The sequence below is a fragment of the Scardinius erythrophthalmus genome (genome assembly GCF_964197995.2).
Source record: "Scardinius erythrophthalmus genome assembly, chromosome: 4".
NCBI lineage: Eukaryota > Metazoa > Chordata > Actinopteri > Cypriniformes > Leuciscidae > Scardinius > Scardinius erythrophthalmus.
In genome coordinates this window covers 25,179,502-25,201,989 of record NC_138224.1, presented here as the reverse complement: position 1 = coordinate 25,201,989, position 22,488 = coordinate 25,179,502, and the positions used below count along the sequence as shown (strand labels likewise).

General features: G+C 37.2%; 1 protein-coding gene across 1 annotated transcript; it reads right to left on the bottom strand.

The window, feature by feature from the left end:
* Positions 1–5,718: 5,718 nt before the first annotated feature.
* Positions 5,719–22,274, bottom strand: LOC308689836 (uncharacterized protein). Its single transcript, XM_081363873.1, has 4 exons — positions 21,947–22,274; positions 20,245–20,331; positions 18,632–18,759; positions 5,719–7,570 (listed from the first exon to the last, which is right to left on the bottom strand). The coding sequence occupies exons 3-4, from the start codon at positions 18,714–18,716 to the stop codon at positions 6,378–6,380; spliced, it is 1,278 nt and encodes a 425-aa protein (XP_081219999.1). The 5' UTR covers positions 18,717–18,759; positions 20,245–20,331; positions 21,947–22,274; the 3' UTR covers positions 5,719–6,377.
* Between the last annotated feature and the right edge of the window lie 214 nt (positions 22,275–22,488).

Below are 22,488 nucleotides of genomic sequence, written 5' to 3'. Positions count from 1 at the left end.
TATTAGCCCGGTTCTGTCAAAACTGCATTGGCTCCCTATTAAACATCGCATAAATTTTAAAATATTGCTGATTACTTACAAAGCACTAAATGGTTTAGCTCCGCAGTACTTGAGCAAGCTCTTAACGCATTATAGTCCGTCACGTCTATTGCGATCTCAAAATTCCGGCCAGTTGATTATACCTAGAATATCAAAATCCACTGCTGGCGGTAGATCCTTTTCCTATTTAGCACCAAAACTCTGGAACAGTCTTCCTACCATTGTCCGGGAAGCAGACACACTCTGTCAGTTCAAAGCCAGATTAAAGACACATCTCTTTGACCTAGCTTTCACATAATACATTATAGACTTCTATAATTTAATGTTATGCTGCATAGATTAGGTCAGCCGGAACCGAGAACACTTCCCAAAAATCCTGATGTACTCGTTACATCATGAGAAGAATGGCATCTACGCTAATTTTAGTGTCTGTGTTTATCCCAAGGTTTTTCCTGCAGCCTGCCGGATCCAGGCCGTATCCAGATCTGGCGAAGGACCTTCGCCTGGACCGATGACAACGCAGTGCTGAAGTGCCAACTAGTCTCTCCCTATGGAGGATCCCACTACCACTCTACAGATAAGGCGTTGTCGGGAAAATTCGTCTCGCGGTCCTACCCCAAAGCAACAAATAAAATAAAATTCCTTATCAAAATTTATAAGGAAAGACAAGTATTTTGTTTAGGCTTGGCTTGTAGGGAATTCCAAACCTGCGTATATTCAAACGCACATAACTATAGAACCCATTCTAAATGCGCATGTGACCGCCATCAGCGTTTCTCACAGGTTCGCGTTTAAAGTCTGTGTAGAGAGAATGGTGTCGTCTTAGCGGCCCCTAATTTAATAACAAATGATCATTGCGACGGAACCAAATCAATTAAAACTAACTTTAGATGGAAATAACTTAACTCTGCTGTAAAGCCGAAACAATCTCTGTTACCTTAAATTATACGCTTATCTCTGTAAAGCTGCTTTGAGACAATCTACATTGTTGAAAGCGCTATATAAATGAAGATGACTTGACTTGACTGATCCAGTACATCTCAGAGCATTCACAGTCAGTCCTCAAACACCTCTGTCAGACCACTGCAAAATGACACTATATCTAAAACAAACTCAAACCAATGAATCAGGCAGACAGCCCTCTCAATCACTGAGGCTGCAACAACCCTATAATTGGACAAAAAACAGCACAGAAAATGATCAAATTATTATTGAACAAATTTATAATTAACACATATCCACAAAATAAAAATAGGCATAATTCTGGCACTAAGTGACATTAGCAACATATTCCACCTATCAGCAACAACAGCACAGAACGTGATTCACAACTCCATTGTGAATTGACGTCACACAGCTCTTCACCTCCAGACACAGTGAATGGTCATGTGAAGCTCCCCCCTCACACCGCCACCCTCACACAGAACACATGTAGTTCTTCTGATGGACTCGATTGGAAAACACATAGAACCAGAGAAACTGTTCTCCAGACAGCGAGTTCTCGCCCTCCATTGCAGAAACACAGAACATGCTCATGAACTGCTCACTAAAGATGAACGCGGCTTGGACGCTTACCTACAACTGGCTATAGAACAAAAAGAAATCAGATGAGAATGCAGCCGTTTGATCCATCTGGACCTTCATTTCACTCAAGACCACCACAAGACCTCCAGAGATGACCCATGACTTTACGATGGTCTCGTTATTTATTAATTTATTTATTTCATACGTTCTTGGTTTTGCTTTAAGATAAACAGCAGTATTTTAATCCCTGATCATAATGTTAAGTATTAGCTTTTGGAATATTCAGGGTTTGTGCTCTACAACATTTGGATTAAAAAGCACAAACACAGATTCCATAGCATCACAAATGTTGACTTACTAATTCTATTGGAAACTTGGTGTAGATCAGATGTGTCCACTCAGTGTCCTTCTGTAACATATATTAATGTGTTCCATTACACTGTTACAAAATTTCCATAACATAAAATTCCATAACATTGTTTAGCAATTCAATATATGATGATAATCAGAAGGGAATTGATTTAGCAATAAAACATTATGAATGATATTTTAAAATATAAACAAAATTCTTCTGAAAAATGGTTTGACCAAAAACACAAAGATCCATCCAGTCAACTCTGAGTTACGCTTAAAACACTCAGAACGTCAGGAAACAATACAAAAACACACTGGGACAGAAGAAACTGGATTATTATAACAACACTCTTCAAAAGATTGAAACCACAATTGATCAGGGCCAGTTCTGGAGCATGTGGGACAGTTTTAACACTACAAAGCCACAAGAACCAGCCATTCAAAATGGTCAAATTTGGAAAGATTATTTTGAGAACCATCAAACTGACCCTTTAAATAATCCCAACCAATTATAAATCCTTTAGATTATCCAATAGATTATCCAATAACCCAAGAAGTACTTGGAAAACTGAAATCCCTGAATTTCAGAATGCATTGCTCAAACTTTTCAACTTGATTCTGAGTTCAGTTGTTTTTCCAGAGGTCTGGAATACAAGACTCATCTCTCCTATCTTTCAAAGTGGAGACAAAACAGATCCTAATAACTACAGCGGAATCTGTGTAACCAGTAATTTGGGGAAAGTATTTTGTTCTATAATCAACTCTCGGATTTCATCTTTCTTAAAGCAGCACAATGTTATCCGCAAATCTCAAGTTGACTTCCTCCCTAAACATGGAACCACTGAGCACATTCACACATTAATAAACCAACATGTAGCCTATACCAAAAGAAAGACGGATATTTGCATGCTTCGTAGATTTCAAGAAGGCTTTTTGACTCCATTTGGCATAAAGGATTGTTTTATAAAATCATTCAAAGTGGTATTGGGGGTAAAATATATGACTTCATTAAAAACATGTTTAACAAAAATAAATGTGCAGTAAAAATTGGACAACAAAGAAGAGAATATTTTTCTCAACAGTGAGGGGTCAGTCATAACTCCATTTAACATTTATATTAATGAATTGGCAGACCTACTGGACCAATCAGAGAGTCCAGGACTACAACTATTCGACACAGAAGTCAAATATTTACTGTATGCAGACGATTTACTAATTCTATTTAACACACCAGAGGGTCTCCAGAACAACCAAGACATTTGAACTAAACACTGATATGACTGGACCTTAGAAGTCAACATCTTCAATATCCAAAAAACTAAGATTATGACAGTTCAGAAAACAAACACAAATCTGGGCCCGTATTTATCAAACCTCTGACAATTACTCACAAGAACACTGCTAAGAGACGTAAGAGTAAAAAAAAATCTTGGTTCAAAGCTGCGCTTAAAAGTTAGTTATCAAGCAACTCAGTCGTGATTTACGTGAAGTGTAGGAATAAATCTTAAGTCTCCGAAATGTAAATGTTTTATTTTTCAGTTATAATGATTCACCTTACCCGGCCAGCCTAAACACGGGCTCTCCGTATGCTATCCTATGCTCTCCCTGCTTTGGATGTCCTTTCAAGCACCTCAAGTCAGGTATGCCCGGTGGTGGATGACAGCCCGACAGAGGACCCGCTCCAAGATGACTTGCAAGCACTTCAGAAAGAAAACTAAAACTTCAAATGAAAGTATTGAGATTGCAACAGGAATACAACACTATAGCATTGAAAAAGCAAAAACAAGAGTGAAAAGTGTGTGTTAATACTAATGACTGACAGATGTGTAAGGCCTATCATTAAAAAGAGACTTAAAATCAACACCAATAAAGAATCCCGCTTGATCCACCTTCCACTCCCGCGGTCCGCTGTCTGACTGATTTCATAAGTGAGGACAGTAAAGTAGTTATGGTACTTCTAACTCCTGAAGGTAAACAGCCTGGGGTGGATGTGGAAAGTTTAAATATTGTCTTGAGTTACAGTAACTTAATCCTCTAGATTCGATGATTGCATGGATTATCTTAAAATACTCCATCATTCATGGTTACTCAGATAAGAGGAAGACATAATTCAGCCATGCAAATTATAAAATGCTCAAGGAATGCTGAACAAATCTAAATAATTTTGAAATCGCTATGGCTTAGTGATTATTAAAGTGCTGTGATTTGTGGATTACCGAATGCAACGTAATGAACTGACTCCATATGAGGAAATGTCATGAACTTGTAATTTCAATGAAAAGCATGATAACTTTTTATCCGAAAAAAAGTTGAAAAAGATGAAAAAAATTATCCGTGAATTTATATGGAAACAAGCCTTAGGAGCTTTCCATCTTTACTCTCATGTTACGTTGCATTCAGAGATCGACTACTTTTGAGTGACAAAATTCCAGCCACCGAAAACACTAACAGATAAAGTGAGTCGTACAAAACCTTTCTTTTTAGTAAACTTTGTGAACACAAACAATGTAGTCAATGCTCAAGTTAATGTGTAGAGCCCCTGGTGATACCTCGAGCACCGTTTTATGTAGTGTCGAGCCTTCTTAGTGTTTTAAAAATAGCGATTTAGATGCTATCATAGAAGTGCCCCATGCACTCCCATTCAAAAGGCATTTTGAACCAAAACGAAAATACGGTCAATCATAAAAGTGGCGTTTACATTCTAATTATGCTTTTACACGAAAGTTTGACTCGGGTAGATTAACAAAAAGAGCCTAGGTTCAATTTTGGCGAGAGTTACCCTTTAACAGGTGACATTTGCCTACACTGGATGTGAGCATCGTGTTGAGCCAAAAGCAAATAGAACCCATTATAATCACGGATCACTTTCTGACGTACTCCACACAGTTGAGTCTGTTGACAACAGTACAAATGGAAGAGTGAAAGAACATTCCCTTTGAAGCATCCAATTCAATCAGCTCTTTTGCATCTCTGTACAGACTTCAGAAGGATCCCAGTGTTGGAAATAAGAGGATGGTTTATTTTAATGGTGTTGTGGAAAAATTCAGTATTTCTTATATTCAGTTGTTTCCAAACTGTTAATCCCATTTAATCATGTGTTTCTGTGAGGGTTTCTAGCAGCTGAGGGAAGCAGGAGGTAATTTAGGTCATAAATGAAGGCCTTTTGGCTTCTCAGGGACAAAGAACAGTTTGACCTGCCCAGGGGGGTAGAAACCAGTCCAAACCAGCTAAAGATATGGGATATCTTTAAGGAAAACTACAGAAACTGGGAAGGAGGGGTCAGGATGTCAGAAAACTGTATAAAAATGTCTATGTTTGTTGAGTCTGGCAAGAGTTCTGTTTCCAAGTTGGGTAGCTGCGACTTGTTTGAAAAGAATCCTCAAAGAATAAACCTTTTCTCTTTATTACAAGTTTGCCTCTTGAAAGTTTCTTACACCTTTGATGCTGTTTTTATTAACCTCTGAAAATTGCCTTTACAATGGTGTACCAGATTGTATCATAGGATTATATGTTTGTTCGGGGCAATTTTGTTTTGTGAATGATGCACAGTGTAATGGAGTTTGCAAAGAAAGTTTTGTTAAATGATGAAGCAGCAACCTGTTCCGGATCTGACAGCAGCTGCATCACAAACCATAGGTAAAATATTTCATAATGATTTGTCAGTAAATGATGATTTTATATGGATGATGAGGTTTACAAAACACTTAACTCAAAAGCAATAGCGAGTGGGTGTTGATTCTGTTTCCTATGCAGTGACATCACGTTAGCCAATTATAACATATATATTTTAGGGTGTTTTTTTGGGAAAAAAAAACTTTATTAAAATAAGTTAACCTCAAGGAACATAAAAAAAAAATCCATGTCATGACCACTTTAAAAAGCTGCAATCAGCTGTATACTTTGGGATTTAATTATTAAGTTAGAAACACATAGGATCAATGGTAAGACTGCTATGTTTAGCTATTACACAACCCGTAGCTTCCAAATGTTACCAGATGAGCCATAAAAGTATCCAATGGAAATCCAGACTGACAACATACAGTATGCTTACTTGTGGATTCTCTCACTAAAGATAAATCAAACAATGCAGTGAAATGTTCATTATTTCATTCAGTTTATGTCCTTTTATTTACATTCTTTCATTAACATTGTGGCATTTCACAGCAAGACATTTTAATTCTGAAGTATCAATAAGTAGAATGAAGCATTGCCGCTATACAAACGAATTATAGCCTAAATTTAACAGTTACATACTTTCCAGTGCCTTTTTTAAATTGCAGAGCCATTTAAAATCCTTTCCACTCTAGGATCACAAATAGGGTCTCACATCTGCATGACTTTTCAGGTGTTTCTGTAAGTGTGATGGCAAAATAAAACTTATTGCTACCACAATTAAATTTTCTTTACTCCAGAGTTAATGTGCAGGTGATATTTGAAATAGCTTTTTTCTAAACACCTTGTCACACTCGGAACTGTGCCATTTCTTTTTCAGAATGAGTTCGCAAATGACGTTTCAGGTCTTTTAGATATGTGAAACACTCTTCACACTCAAGACACGTGAAAGGCTTCTCTCCAGTGTGAACTCTTATGTGAGTTTTAAGGTTTCCTTTAAGTGTGAAACTCTTCCCACACTGAGGGCAGGTGAAAGGCTTCTCTCCAGTGTGAACTCTTATGTGAACCTCAAGATTTGCTTTGTTTGTGCAACTCTTTCCACAGTGATGGCACATAAAAGGCTTTTCTCCTGTGTGAATTATTACATGATTCCTAAGGTGATTCCTGTCTGTAAAACTCATTCCACACTGCTGACATATTAAACAGTTTTCTCTTGAGTGAATCCTCACATGGCGAATAAGGTTTTCTTTACATCTGAAACATTTGCCACACTGACCACATGTGAAAGGCTTCTCTCCAGTGTGAATTCTTATGTGACCCTTAAGACTCTCTTTTTGTGTGAAGCTCTTCCCACACAGTTTGCATGTGTAAGGACTCTCTCCAGCGTGACTTCTCATGTGGGAATCAAGGGTTGCTTTACGTGTAAAACTCTTTCCACACTGAACACATATATACGGCTTCTCTCCGGTGTGAATTCTCATGTGAGTCTTAATATTTGCTTTTTGTGAGAAGCTCTTCCCACACAGTTTACAGGTGTGAGGGCTCTCTCCAGTGTGATTCCTCATGTGGGAATTAAGGCCTTTTTTCAGTGAAAAACACTTTCCACACTGAGGGCATGTGTGAGGCTTCTCTCCAGTGTGAACTCTCATGTGAGTCTTTAGATTTCCCTTTCGACTGAAACTTTTTCCACACTGTTGGCAGGTGTAAGGCTTCTCTCCAGTGTGAATTCTCATGTGGACATTAAGGCTTCCTTTTTCATTAAAACTTTTTCCACACTGTAGGCAAGTAAAAGGGCTCTCTCCAGTGTGAATTCTGATGTGGACTTGAAGGTTTCCAATTCGATTAAAACTTTTTCCACATTTTTGGCAGGTGAAATAACTTCTAGTTGCTGTCCTTTTAGCTCTTTTTAGTGAGGAAGTCTTTTCTGTCTGTGAGCATTTAAAATATTTTTTTCCAGTTATTAAATCATGACATTTCTTGTTCAAATGATTCTTTTCCATTTCATTCAGTTCTTGACTCTCCCCTTTCAGCAACATCAAGTCTAAGGCAAAAAAGACAAATACAAGTTAAACAAAGTTTATTAGCATACAAACCAACATACATTAAATAATTTGGACATTTAAAACATCAAAACTAACAACATATTAAATATCCTACTCCCACTAAGCTAATTAAAGAGGTGTTACCTGTAATTTTAGAATATTTCCCAATAAAATTACAATAATGCAGCAAAAAAAAAAAAAAAACCTTCACCCAGAAGTACTGGTTACTTGTACAGGTTTAGGAGGCTAACTTTTATAACTGTATTCCTTTACAGATTACAGATTATATACACCTTTATTTTGACACTCTCCACATTCTCACGTAACATCCTTCCACCAAAGCGCACATTTTCGTTTAACGTTACTCACCAACCATACTGTCTGTCGTGTGTCTTTATAACGTTAATCTCCTCATCTGAAATAGACGCCTGACAAGACTGACTGAACCCTAAAACCGTTTTGTCACAAAAGTCGGTATTGTCCGGCCGCTGTCAAGGCATCGTGAGTTCATGTTTTACAGCAGAAACAGACAAGCAGTAGGACCGTTGTTGGTGAACACAACACGATAAGTCAGTTTTAGCGACTCAGTGCGCAGTATTCAGGTCAGATGTCACTTTGAAAAGACGCGCTAGCTAAGAGGAGTTTCGTGAAAGCTGACTATCGAGGATGGATCATTTCAACGAACTTGATGAACCCGTGAAATCTTCTTCGGGGTGTAAAAGGAAAATAAAAGCTGAAACCTTTTCACGGAACCTTGCTAAAGCAGCTCGTTTAGTGGGGAGGGAAAAGCTTGCGTGTAATCACAACAACAAAGTTTGTCAGGCGTCTATGTCAGCTGTGAAGATTAACGTTACAAAGACTAACCGAGTGTTGTTTTATTTATCATAGCAATTACTTGATTTTGTTTAACTCAGAAACATGAAATGTGAATGTATCTACTCTGCTAAAAAACTAACTTTTAATATATAAAAACATACTTTCAATTAACTTTAATTTTGTAATTTACCTGTATTTTTTAAGTTATTATTATTATTAATCAAAACAACCCAGCTGCAGTTTATTACTTGGAATGCACAATAAAAAAAACATGATTTATGAAAATGAACAAGAATGGAGTACTTGCAAATGACCTCTTCTGTTGTAAATGTCCCAATTGGGAGAGGGTGTGCAATTTTCAAAGAGTTTAATTAAACGTTCATGTTATATATTTTGGTGAGTATATTATGGTTATTTGTGAGTTAATAAAAACGTAACTGGTTGTGTGAACATAATATCTAAATATCGATTAATCGATCGATATAGCCCTGAATCAAATCGAATCATAATCGTATCGCAGAAATTTTTTAGGTATTGGCAAATATCGTATCGCTGGCTGAGAGAATCGATATTGTATCGTGATGAACTGTCCGATTTACACCCCTACAGAATATATACTGTAAAATGTAACCTGTAACATATTTCATCATATTATTCAAGGCAAATAACAATCTAAATAGTTTGAAATACTTCTCTAAAATGGGTAGATCCTTTTTTTGTCAAATGTATTGCAATTAAGTGTGCTCCAATAAGGATTTTTGGAGCCGATCACTGATCGTCGATCACAGGAAGCGGGGGTGGTGATGGGTGGCATTTTTTAGACATTTTTCAAAAAAAAAATAATTTTCACCTAAATATTTGATCAGATTATGTAGTGTATTTTTGTTTTTACAAAGGGGCAATTGTTGCACAATAGCTGTCACTCTGAATTGAATTCACAAAAAAAAAGACAGTCAGCAATAGTCAGTAATAAAATAGGAACAAATAAACAATTTTTAAGCAGTAGCACAAATAAATAAAATGGAATAAAGATACAAACAAAATAAACAGTACTTTCAAGTTTGTTTGTTTTTCAGGTAGGTCTAACAGTAGTATTGAGGTAAGAATACTAAAGAAATTCTAAAGAGAGTCTTCCCTGCACTGCAAAAAATGCTTTTCTTACTTAGTATTTTTGTCTTGTTTCCAGTCCAAATAAAAAAAAAAATCTTAAATCAAGATACATTTACTAAAGTAGTAAAATGCCATAAAATATTATGTCTTGTTTTCTGGGGAAATAAATCAAAATTAAGTGAGTTTTTGCTTAAAATAAGCAAAATTATCCAGTAGCGTTTTTTGGCACGGGTGAACCGGGCAGACGCCCGGGGGGGCATTTTTTCATGACACATGGGGGTGTGAACAAAATCAGTAAAACATAATCCTCTGCACTGCGAAGCCGGTTTCTTTTATCTATCATTTCACTGTGTGGGGAATAGAGACAGAGCGCAACGCATCACAATCTGAAGACCACGCCCACCAAGGGGGAAAACAATCCAAACGTCTCCATTGACTTTGCATTGCGAGAGGCTGCTTCCTTGTCATTTCTTGCTTCTAACAAAAGACAGAAAAATGCCTAAAAGCTGCTGTGTGACAAGGTGTACAGCAAACAAGCTAAGAAACCCAGAAATAAGTTTTCATAAGCTGTCGACCCCTAAAAACGAGCGTATGAGGACATAAAAGTGGATACAGGCTGGAACGAATGGGTAAATTGTGGGATCCTGACACTCATGCACTAAAAATACACTACGTGTGCAGTAAGTTAAACATTTGGTCACTGGTGAGTCAAATATCCAAATGTCAGTTTTATATATTATATTTCTGTAAAATAAACTATCCTGTGTTGCCGATTACGGTCTCCTCCAGCGGGCGTACGTTAGTTCTCAGAGTAATGAGACACGTGATGCTCTGTCTCAACTGCCTGTATCCACTTTTATGTCCTAAACACTCGTTTTTTGGGGTTGAGTGTTAATAAAAACTTATTTCTGGGTTTTTTAGCTTGTTTGCTGTACACCTTGTCACACAGCAGCTTTTATGCATTTTTCTGTCTTCTGTTAGAAGCAAGAAATGACAAGGAGGCAGCCTCTCGCAATGCAAAGTCAATGGAGACGGTTGGATTGTTCCCCCCGGCGTGGCCTAAATGCGCTCTGTCTCTATTGGCAAATTGGCGCCCCTTGCAGCTTGCAGCGCCTCGGCTTGCTGAGAAGGTGCCGTGCACAGAAGCTGTGTGATAACGGGAAAGGGGAGGGGGCGCGGGGGACAGTTTACCTCTGGGTCTCTCCCAAATGGAACGGACAAGGGGGGGAACGGGAATATCTATATATATATAGTACTGTGCAAAAGTCATGTTAATACCCCCCCCCCCCACACACACACAATTTTTTTTTAAATAATTGGTTTTAAGACAGTTATTTATATAGACAGATATATATATATTTATATCTTTTGCTGTAGTGTGTCAGTAGGAAATATCAGTTTACATTTCTGTCTGTGATTACATGAAACAGAAAAAACTGAGACAAACTAAACCCAGAAGAACTGCGGGAACGTCTCCAAGATGCTTGAAGAAACCTTCCTGCAAAGCTACAGTACTGTGAAAAGTACTGCCACTTGTGTTAAAATGCTGTAAAGTGAGAATGCTTTCAAAAATAAAATCACAAATTGAATTTATTTATGATTTAACTTCTTTTAACTAATTCAAATCAATATATGGTGTAACGACCCTTTGCGTTTAAAACGGCTTTTGTCTAGGTACACTTGCGCATAGTTTTTCAGGTAGCTTTGCAGGAAGGTTTCTTCAAGCATCTCGGGGGATTCCCGCAGTTCTTCTGAATTTAGTCTACACACATATATACATACATACACACACACACATACATACATACATACATACATATATATATATATATATACACACACACACACACACACACACACACATATACATACACTCATACACTACTGGTCAAACATTTTAGATCGGTAACATTTGTTATGTTTTTAAAAGAAGTCTCTTCTGCTCACCAAGGCTGCATTTATTTGTTTTTTTTTTTTGTTTTGTTTTTTTACAGTAGCCTAATATTGTGAAATATTATGACAATTTAAAATGACTGTTTTCTATTTTAATATATTTTAAAATGTAATTTATTCCTCAGATGAAAGCTGAATTTTCAGCATCATTACTCCAGTCTTCAGTGTCACATGATCCTTCAGAAATCATTCTAATATGATGATTTTATGCTCAAAAAACATTCATTATCATTTTCAATGTTGAAAACAGTTGTGTAAAAAATGTTTTCAAAATTATTTGATGAATAGAAAGTTCAAAAGAACAGCATTTATTTAAAATATAATATTTTCTAACATTATAAATGTCTTTACTGTAACTTTTGATCAGTTTAACTCATCCTTGATGAATAAAAGTATTGATTTATTTTATTTATTTCCCCCAAAATAAACTATATATATATTATATTACAAATATTTTTGTATCAGTTTTTTCCATCATCCTTTGGCTAGCGTTACATTATATGATAACACTCTTATTCATGCAAATGCTTTTAAAACATTCAAGCACGAAAAGACAAAAGAGAAAGCAGTGCTGTATTGACGTGCATCTGTAAATCTCATGTCTGTGTGACACACATACAACTCGTGCAACACAGAAAGCTGCTTCAGACTGCGTTTGAATGGACAAAAACACACACAATTATGGCAAAATGCCACTTATGTCCTCACAAGCACTCAAGTCTTAAAAGAGTTCAATTAAGTCTTAAATGAGCATAAAGAGTTAGAGAAAATGGTATGCCTGTCAGATCCGTGTCATGTGCGGCAGGTCTTAGAGTGACAGCAGCCTAATAAACCGGAAGTCATTAACGATAATAGAAAAAAAGAAAAAGAGAAAATCAGTCACAGCTCTTGACTGAATAACGTTTTTAGCTTAATCATTTATCTACATTTAATTTATAATTCATGCAGTGAAGACTGTGATGTGTTTGATTTATTCACTGTCTGTATATATTCTACCTGTTAGACCTCATGGTTTTTTTTTTCACTGCCCAAGGACAAGCATGTGAAGAATCAGTGGTTAAAGTTTATCTTTACCATGATATCACAGCAGTATAATCCTAAACTTTTGCTGTGTTCCCTTTATTTTACTGAAGACTACTTCTCAAATCTCGGAGTTCAATGCAGGATTCACAAACTGCTTGCTCTTGAAAAATGGTGTTCAAAATACTTGGTTTTGAGTTTTATATTGTGTAGGTCTCCTGCTTCTTGCTAACTCACATTATTAATGTCTAACTGAAATGCTTCTGCTGATCAGTTTGTGGGCCACTATTACCGAAAAATGTGCCTATTAATGCAGATTGTCTGTCGTTCTCACTACCTTGAGTAAAGATAAAGCATGGAGAAAGATTAGTTTTACCAACGTTTATGTTACATCAGTCATTCATGCTAGAGCTCGGCTAATGTATTGCATAACTTACATGGACTGTTATTGATACAGTTTCCACGTGTTCACCGCAATTTATTAGAAAAATACTCGGCAAATAAATTAGTACAAGTAAAATAATCGGTTTGTGGACATGCACTTGTTAATGCTGATGCTGAGGAATTACAGTTGCAACATCTCATGTACCTCAAACTGAGTAACGTTAGTGTATCACTGAGAAACGTCCTGCTTGAGTTGTCCTTGCGATGGAGGTTCGGGTTGAATAACAGTTCTTCCAATGAATGTTTCATCATCGGACTCACGCTCGCATTGATATGGTAAAATCAACGTCATTATTCGTTACTTTGTGTAGTTTACAGTGTAGGAAGCCTCAGGACCAGGACACGCAGAGCTGACGTTGTTATGGCAATGGGAGTTTTTGTTTCCCATAGATATATACACTAGATGTCGCCTGGGCTACGGCAGTTCATTGGAACGAATGCGTCAATAGAGCCGCCATCTTGGAACAGGGGAGCCCCTCCTCTTTAATGCATCAGCGTCAATGTAGGCAAAGGTCTAACGGAAAAAAAATCACCATAAATCGTCATGAATGCGATTTTCTAGTTTTTATGGTTCGTTCCAACTGTCAGACATGTATTTATTATTGAGTCCAGAGGAAATTTAAGGTTTTGATATTAAGATAATTACTTCTTTTTCAAAATATAATGCAGTGCTAGTATAGGCCTAAGTTTATTAGTCACATTCTTCCACTTGAGTAAACTTAGAATAAACTATCGCTTTATAATATATAATGAGCAAAACTTGGCCACTAAATATTTACTATTCAATTATTTTAATGATCACAATTAAAGTTTTAATTTTATTAAATTGAACAAGCGCAACATTCAGCATTCAATCAAATATTCTAAAAGATGTTTTATTAATAATAATGTTATTTCAACATAAATATCTCGTTATTTCGACATAATATGTGTGCGTGCAACAAGCAAGAAGTGCATTTGTAAATCCGGTGAGGCGTGCATTGATTTTTTTAATAAACTTCTGACGGTGTCGACTCGGCTGCAGAGATGAAGTTGACGATCGCCATCTCCGTAGTGAACGCGCCTAGAGAGAGAAATGCACATAAAGGATTACATAATCAGAGAGTAGCCTTTTTCTTTCGTTTTGAATTAATTCGTTTAAAGACTATTCAAGCTTTGTGTATTTGATGTATTTCTCATGTCTGTGTGAGGCATAGGCTGAGTTTCGTTAAGTTAGGATGAGATGCGCTCCAGTTAACGTGCAATGCAAGTGACCGCGCGGAGGCCTCCGTGATTATATTAACAGGCAATTTGTTGATGAATAAAATTGATTAAAATTAAGATACAATTTATACAAAATGAAATTCACTTTAAAGAAAGGCTTTAAACAGTTGACATTTTCACAAATTCCAGTGTCCTTCCACACCTCCCCAGTTTGTACCAGTTAAGAAACAAGCCATTCCGTGTGCAAAACTCACACATACAGTAGTAGGCTACATAAGATTTGTGGAATTCTATGTATAATAATCATGGATGTACTGTTTGAAGATTTACAGGGAGAGGACAAGCATACTATTAGGACTGTACATACAGGTTACAAGCGTCACACTTGTTTTTTTCATTTTTTTTTTTCATTAAAAGGTTTGAGTACAATCGGTATAAAATCAAAAGTTAGGAACAACACAGCCAAAAGTGGGTATTGAGGATCAACTCCTGCATATTGTACATTTTAACAAAGGTTATTTCAAATAATATCTAAAGAGTACAGCACATTCACAGTTAATTTTCTGTGTGAGAATCACAGTTCATTTTCTTCCTCCAAGCAGAGAAATGTACACTTAACTTATAAAATAAACAACTTGACCACTGCCATCCACTGAGTAAATGTAATCCCATGCTGTCTGATTTAGATTTCGTTCGTGTGAACATCCATACGCAGCACAAAAGTCCGGCATCATCCATGAACTCGAAGTACAGGCGGAGATAGCAGCGTTACCTAGCTACTTCCTATGACAAGACCCCTGTTCCAAGATGGCGGCGGTTTTGACGCATGTTTAGAACCCCAAGGCGGCATCTAGTGTATATATCTATGTTTGTTTCCGATGTGCTGTACACGGTAAACCAATCACAACAGACTGAGCTGTCTGGCCAATCAGAGTAGAGTAGCTCGCAGAAAGGCGGGATTTAGAAAGATTGATTCATTTGACGATTCATTTGACGAGTCCTTTGAGAATCATTGAAAATCTGGTGATTTGCAAATGTATATTATGAGAAAATGAAACACTTTTTTGACCTTTGATGCATGTAAACCTGTTGTAGGAGAATACAAAACAACATTAGGAAACTTTAAAATAGCATAATAGGGGCCCTTTAAAGCACCGTTTACAAGTTGCATGGGTCAAAAACAAGGAAAACAATGATTTTTTGTGTGTGCATTTTGACAGTATCTGAACCAGTCTGACTGGGCCAATAGAAAAAAACTGAACCCTGATATATTGAAGGGCACAGGTAAATATGACATTTACAATGGGTTTATGTGAAGATTGTTTTAAATTTACATAAATTAAAAGTTGTTATATTTTTAAAGGCTAATAAATGTTAAAATTGATAGCTTTTAATTATACTGTAATGCTGAATGGCTAAAATAACGACATCAGTAACAGTATCGGTATCCGTAATAGGGCTGGTACGATGCGTCAGCGCAATCGACGTAATCATAAATTAGTTGATTTGCGAGAAATGCGTCTTGCTTTTTATATTCCCCAATAATGGTGGCTTCCGGGCATGCTGAAATTCAGCCATTATTACGAAAATTTAGAGCCTGATCTAAAGTGTGGGAATTGACCCTTTGCTAAGCCACACCCGAAAACTGCCACAGGCCAATCGTGGCTTAGCAACCGCAACTAGGCGCAGGAGGTTTGGCCAGCTTTCGAGCGAGGGAAACATGCCGAAGCGTTGTGTGTATGCATTGTGCAAATCTGATACCAGGTATCCTAAAAGTTTGGACGGGTGGGTGGAATTTTTTCCCTTCCCGAAAACTAAAACCCAAGGGGAGAAATGCCAGGCGTGGATCAAGCAGTGTGGGAGGCCCCATTCACAACTAAATGTTGACAGGATTAACAAAAACACCTACGTTTGCTCCACGACGTGTGAGCAGTAGCCTGGCGCGCTAAAAATATAAGCGGGAGAATGTTATCATTGTCAGTGGTCAGGCTAATGTCTTGTGTTTATTCCACAAGATTTATGGATAAGCTGTTTGATTTATAATTATTAGATTATTTTCAAATTTCACTCACCCTGCTGTGCATGAACATAGCTGTTCCTCAATTTGTGTGTTTCCCATTTGAATGGTCAGCGTACGAGGCGGCTACTGCTTGAGCTGGGACCTATAGGCTATAGCTTCAATTTTGATAAAATTATTCTCTAATCGGTTGCATATTATGTCGTGGATATATCCCTCGAATGCATACTGCAGTCCCTTTTGTCTTGCTCTCTCAGATATTTCACCTGTTCGCCAAAAATTACTAATTATCTCCTTGGGAATGTCTGACACCGGTGCATACATACTGTAATAGACGTGCCAGGCGCGAAAGCTTGTCAGGCGTAACAACAGCAACTAAGGAGGGCAGCGATTAGCGAAGGGTCAATTTTTTAAACAGAGATGACAAACCACAGCAGCACAACTTCTATGCGGGAGCATCTAAAGAGAACATGCCGGGGCTCTTACCTCAAAACGCAGAGATGGTAGCACAAGTATTTGGACTATTACAGCTCATTTTAAAACAGCACGGTCCGTATACAGTTGTCAGTCCCATATTTTGTGCTTATTACGGCTGCGTTCATACAGCATTCTGCTTTTAACAAGGTGCTGTGGCTGCGAGACGCACGGCTTAAACGTACTCTCTACAACCAGTTACAAAGCATTTAACACTGTTATCTAAAATATCTAATGGATGAACTCACGCCTCGATTGGACTCATTAATTACGTGCTGTCAATCGCTGTAAAATTTCACAATTTTACGGACACCGCCATGTTTGATACTGTCGTTATGGTTACCACTATAGTTAGAATGCGGTTGACTTCAGCTGTTTGATCACACAGCTAAATGAACATAATCAAACAGCTCCTTTAATCCACGGAATAAACAAAACATTTCAGGATTCACACTTGTAATCAATTTCTGCTGAAAATCCCCAAAAGTGACTGAACGCAGTCATAGACCTTATTCACAGCAGCGCCATCTGATTTTTAATGGGAATGAAAGAGGGTAGACATAGGCTACATCTCTTCAGTGGGTTGTACTGTTATTTAAAGGGATACTTCAGGATTTAGCATTAAGCTTTGTATTAGTAGAAAACCTGTAGTATTTTCGAATTACCGTGCTTTCCACCCTCATATCCCCCCGAGACAAGAGATTTATGTATTTTTTGTCTGGAAAAAATCCTCCGATGACGCAAAAATCGTCATTTTGCGTCATCGGAGGATTTTCTGGCCAGAGGCTAGAGACTACAGCCAGTAGATGGCGTTGTTTCGCATGTTTTCAGCCCGCCCATAAAGGGTGGGATCTCACTCACTGAATGTACACACAGTGTCAGCCGTCTTTCTTTGGAAGCTAAGCTTGCAGGCTCTTGTTCTGTGGAGAAAGCTGAATAGTAGGAGAAAGCTGAGTAAGTAGGGGTTCCCATCCTCCTTTTCCCAGACTTGTCCGGCGGGCGAGATCGTTCAAATGTACGGGATTCGGCTTTTGCTTTCTGCGGTCGCCATTCATTGTTTACATGCACACCTGTTGTTTCAATCTAACTGAATTCATTCCGATTGGTGAATCTGAATGTAGTGTTTACATGAACGCTAAACAAGTGATCGGTTGATGTGCGTTTTACCATTGCTAAGAAAATTCCCGCTCCTCTGTGAGAGATGCGACACCCGGTGCGTTTCAGTAATGACGCCACCGGCCTCGCGCCGTTCTCCCGCGGCCGTCAGCCTCGTCCTGCTCGCCACAGTAAACATGATGAATGAATGGCGACTGTAGAACGCAAAAGCCGAATCCCAGACATTTTGGGCGATCTCTAAATCCCTGGCAAACTCACCACGTAGGCTAGCCTTGTTGTTTGTTTTCAACTGCGCTCCCTTACCGGTAGGCGTGGCCTCCTAAGGCAGCGAAGCAAGTGCATTCTGGGAGTTGTTGTCTTTCATCCACATAAGCCAAAAATACATTTTCTGGGTTTTCTCAGTCTAGAAAGCTCCAAATTAAAACATTTCTTCACATTTCTTCTACTTAAATGACCTATTTTAAATACACATTCATCTTCCCAGAGGTGAAGTATCCCTTTAATGTGTTTTTGAATTGTTCTGCTGACGAAACACTGAAAAAATATCTTTCCAAGAAATTTCAGCAGAAAAAAAAATCATGCAAGACAACATGAGCTGTGGAAAATTATAAGTGATCTAGGAGCTTTATATAGCTTTTTACAGCTGATGCTGTTGAAAAGGTCTGTAGTAAACACCTTTTCAAATTAGGCCTACACTGATCGTTAGATTAATCGTTAAATCGTTAGATTAATCAAAAAAAAAATTATTGATAGATTAAACAATAATCAGCATTTGTAGACAATAAATGTTGATCACTCACATTACATCTTTTGCAAAAAATAAAAATAATAATAATAATATTTCTTAAGATGGAAACATTTTAATAAGGATCAAATGACTGAGTTCAGTTTTGAAAATCAAACCAACCTGTTTGTGTCTCAGTATCTTCTTGTTTCACACTGAATGCTTCATCAGTCTTCATGTCTTCACTCTCCTCTTTAATCAACGCCATCTTTATAATAGTGTCACATGGACCTCAGTTGTGTGTTTGGACACTGTCATGTTTAAGATGAGAATAATTAACAGAGAGAAAAATAAATCTAACTAAATATATGGGTGCATCTCAATCAGCTCCCTAGTTCAGTAGTGTGGCTGGCTGCAGTAAAGGTCATAAATCTCGCACTGTCCATGTAATCGAATGGGACGCGAGCCAAACTAAAAAATCCAACTACACTTCAAATAATTTTCTTCCCAAAGATGGTTTCTGTCATTTTAGGCAGTTCTTATCGCGCAGACGTATGGTTCAAGTGTTCATTATTCCAATAAGTTTGGTTTTAGTTAGATATTTGATGCTATAAAAACGGGGTATAAAGTTATGATTGACAACTGTGCTGTCTTTGGGAGTGGGAGTGGGAGTATACATGCAGGACCTTGATAGTGTGGCTCCTCCTTAGCATCACTACTACTGCGCAGACTCTGGCTCTGAGCGATGTAAACGGCAACGACCATTACTGCGCTGTGGTGGGGTTATATGAAGGCTAATTTCAGAAAAACATTACATTATTGATTGGCGCTTTTGAAGCACTGCTTCATGAAGCTTCAAAACCTTTACAAAACTTATGTTTCATCAGTGGTTTGGAGCACGTATCAAACTGCTAAATGTGATTTTAGTAAACAAGGCTTCGTCACAAATGTCATTACGTTACATTGAAATGTTTAGAAATTTCAATGATTCACCGCTGGCAGGCGATGATCTCTGTAAACCCATGAATCATGCAGATTCACTGAGATTGCCCCCCCAGTGGCGAACCATTGAACAAGTCTCTATGGTTTTTACCTGATCTCTGATAGGTTTTTATACATTTGTAGACGATTTAATGAGACATTAATAAATAAATAAATAAAAATAATAGTTAATAATCTCTTATTGGCCTGTTTAGCTGAGCAATCCAATAAACAAAACAAGACCTGAAAATTTTATAAAAGAACAAATCATACAGACAGCAGGTATTAGATGACCGTTTAATTGTATTTTATAGATTGTACTTCCAATAAAACGTTTGCAATGGGTTTGTAAAAGCGGTTTTATGCATGGTTGGCGTGAGTTTTTTTTTTTTTTTTTTTGCATTTCCATTTCCACTGTTTTGACCGGTGTGGCGTTTCAAACGCTTCGAAACAGTGAATCATTTTGCAAAGCAATTGGTTCAATTGATTCGAAGCTTTGAAAAGCTTCGTTTCTCGCATCACTACAGTATAAATGACTGTCATTTGTCCTGAGTTTTTTTTTTTTTTTTTTTTACTGCGATTACTTTGGAAAGTAATTTCTGCTTTTCGCATGGCTGACAACAGCGACTTATTGAGAGCGCAGCTTTCTAAATAAAAACAGCTTGCGAATCAATAGTTTCAAATGAGTCTGAGTTTCGAAAAGGCAAGCCCATGTTATTCCTATCGCTTCTTGTTTACAATATACCACATTCACGACATAGGGAGCGGAATGAGACGTAGAAACATTACAACGTTAAATGCTTAATAACACAAACCTTTCACCTGCCGAATCACACCAGATGCAGACCGCGGCGCAGCCGTATGACATCACACCGCCAGACCAAAATAAAAGTCCAAACCAACTATTTAAAACATGTCAGAGAAAATACGAATTTATTTCTTGGTGAAACAATAAATACCTGTTTTACAATGATGTGCTGGAAATATAAATGATCAAAGAAAGAGTGTGAGAATGTCCTTCAAAACCAAAACTGTAATGTGTGGTTTCAGAAACAATTTGGGGACAAAAAACAAGCCATTATTACAAGCTATTCTATATTTTTTATGCATTTTGTTGTACAAAAGAGCCATATCAAACGTGACATTTAATATTGTACAAAAAGCAAGGTGTCAATAAACTATTAAGGTCAACAAATATGTAACAATCAATAGACAACATGTTGCAAAATGTTATTATTTGTGCAGTATTAATTTTGTGTGTGTGTGTGGGTGGGTGTGTGTGTGTGTGTGTGTGTGTGTGTGTGTGTGTGTGTGTGTGTGTGTGTGTGTGTGTGTGTGTGTGTGTGTGTGTGTCTGTGTGTGTGTGTACAGGTTTAACCTACAATATGGTGTCCTAATTGTGTAGTGTGCATTCAGGTTTCAGGGCCCGTATTTATCAAGCTTCTCAAAGTGCCATTTTAGTCTTAAGTGCTGAGAATTCATGAAATTTACTCCTACTCTCTTACTGTAAGTATAAAATCAGGTTATCAAATTTCTTAAGGTATGGTGGAAAACGTATATATATATATATATATATATATATATATATATATATATATATATATTTTTTTTTTTTTTTTTTTTTTTTTTTGTCAAATTTTACTTAGTAAAAGCTGTAAAATACTGCTAGTTGTTAGTTCATGTCAACTACGAAACCTTATTGTAATAGTAGTCTATTGCTGCCATCTACAGGCATTGATGGTTTTTTTCACGTTTACTTTCATAAAAGTTAAGCACGTTTTACATCGCTTGGATTAATGCGAATGAATACTAATTCATATTTTGGGTTGTTAGTACAACATCTTTCTACAATCTAAATAAATCATAATATAGGCCTAATATCTTTCTTTTTCTTCAGCAAGGTGCATTAAATAAACTAAATAGAATGCGCATCGTCGTACAACAATATTAATAACTCATGTCATTAATATAATACCAGGTGTAAAAAGGGCCTGTCACTTTAAAAAAGTTCGTTTTTTTTTGACAAACCTTGGTTTTTCAGTCGCATTAAACTAAATTGGAAAAAAGGCTTGTTTTGAGGAATGGTTCATGACTGAACCCTTATAATACATCACAGTTTTTCCTTTAATGGACTGAATCTCAACACTTCCACTAGTAGTTTATTTTTTATTTTTATAGACAGCAGCGATTTTTTACAGTCTATGGTAAAAAGACGGCTTTTTTGCTCCAGCCGTTGTGACGTCATAAGGCTGCGCCGCGGTCCTGCGTCTGTTGTGATTCGGCTGAAGAAAGGTTTGTGGTTTTAAAGCATTTACGGTGTTTAAATCGATTCAAATCGTTCAATCAATTAATGATAAAAAACATTAATCAATTAAAAATATTTATTATGGAATATAAGATTGTAATGCTTTATCCAACATTTGTGAACAGTGTTTTTGTGAGTAAAGCGCATCTGCACATATGAGTAATACAAAAAGGTGCGTCTCAGTTCGCTCCCTGTATCAGGAATCACTTTACCTTAAACACGAATTCGGGCACTGCAGAGATGGGAGAAACGTTGTCACGGTTTAATTGGTGTCCTTGTTCAGTTGTTCCTTATAATGCAGATGTGAACGATCGGCCGCATGTTCATTTATGAAAAACATGTGCAATACATTAGTAGCCTACATTAAAATTATACTCTCTCACTAAATGATGCTGGAGTTATTATCTCACTATTATTTTAGAGTTTTCTGATCGGTACTGTAAATCAAACATCGTATAGTGAGAAAGTTTAATTGTGATTTTATTAAGTGTAACGGCAGAAGTCTCCTCCAGCAGCTGCAGAACATAGTGAGTCGACTCCAAAAGAGTCGATTCCTCGACTCCTAATAGTCCTATTGTAGGAGTTGACTCCAGCACGGGAGTCGACTCTCGTTGTGAAATGCTGTGTCTGAAATCGCTCACTTTTCACTCGCTCACATTTTCATGAATTGACAGTGTGCTTATCGCCCTCACCCGAACATTTGGATAAATTAGTTTAATTCTTTAAAAATTTCATTATCTACTTTCTCATTTAT

Bases quoted from the DNA above. Each gene is read 5' to 3' on its own strand.
- LOC308689836 (XM_081363873.1), bottom strand. From the start codon at position 18,716: ATGGCGTTGATTAAAGAGGAGAGTGAAGACATGAAGACTGATGAAGCA. The intron at 7,571-18,631 runs GTTGGTTTGATT...TTTTTGCCTTAG, and splicing joins AGATACTGAGACACAAACAG to ACTTGATGTTGCTGAAAGGG.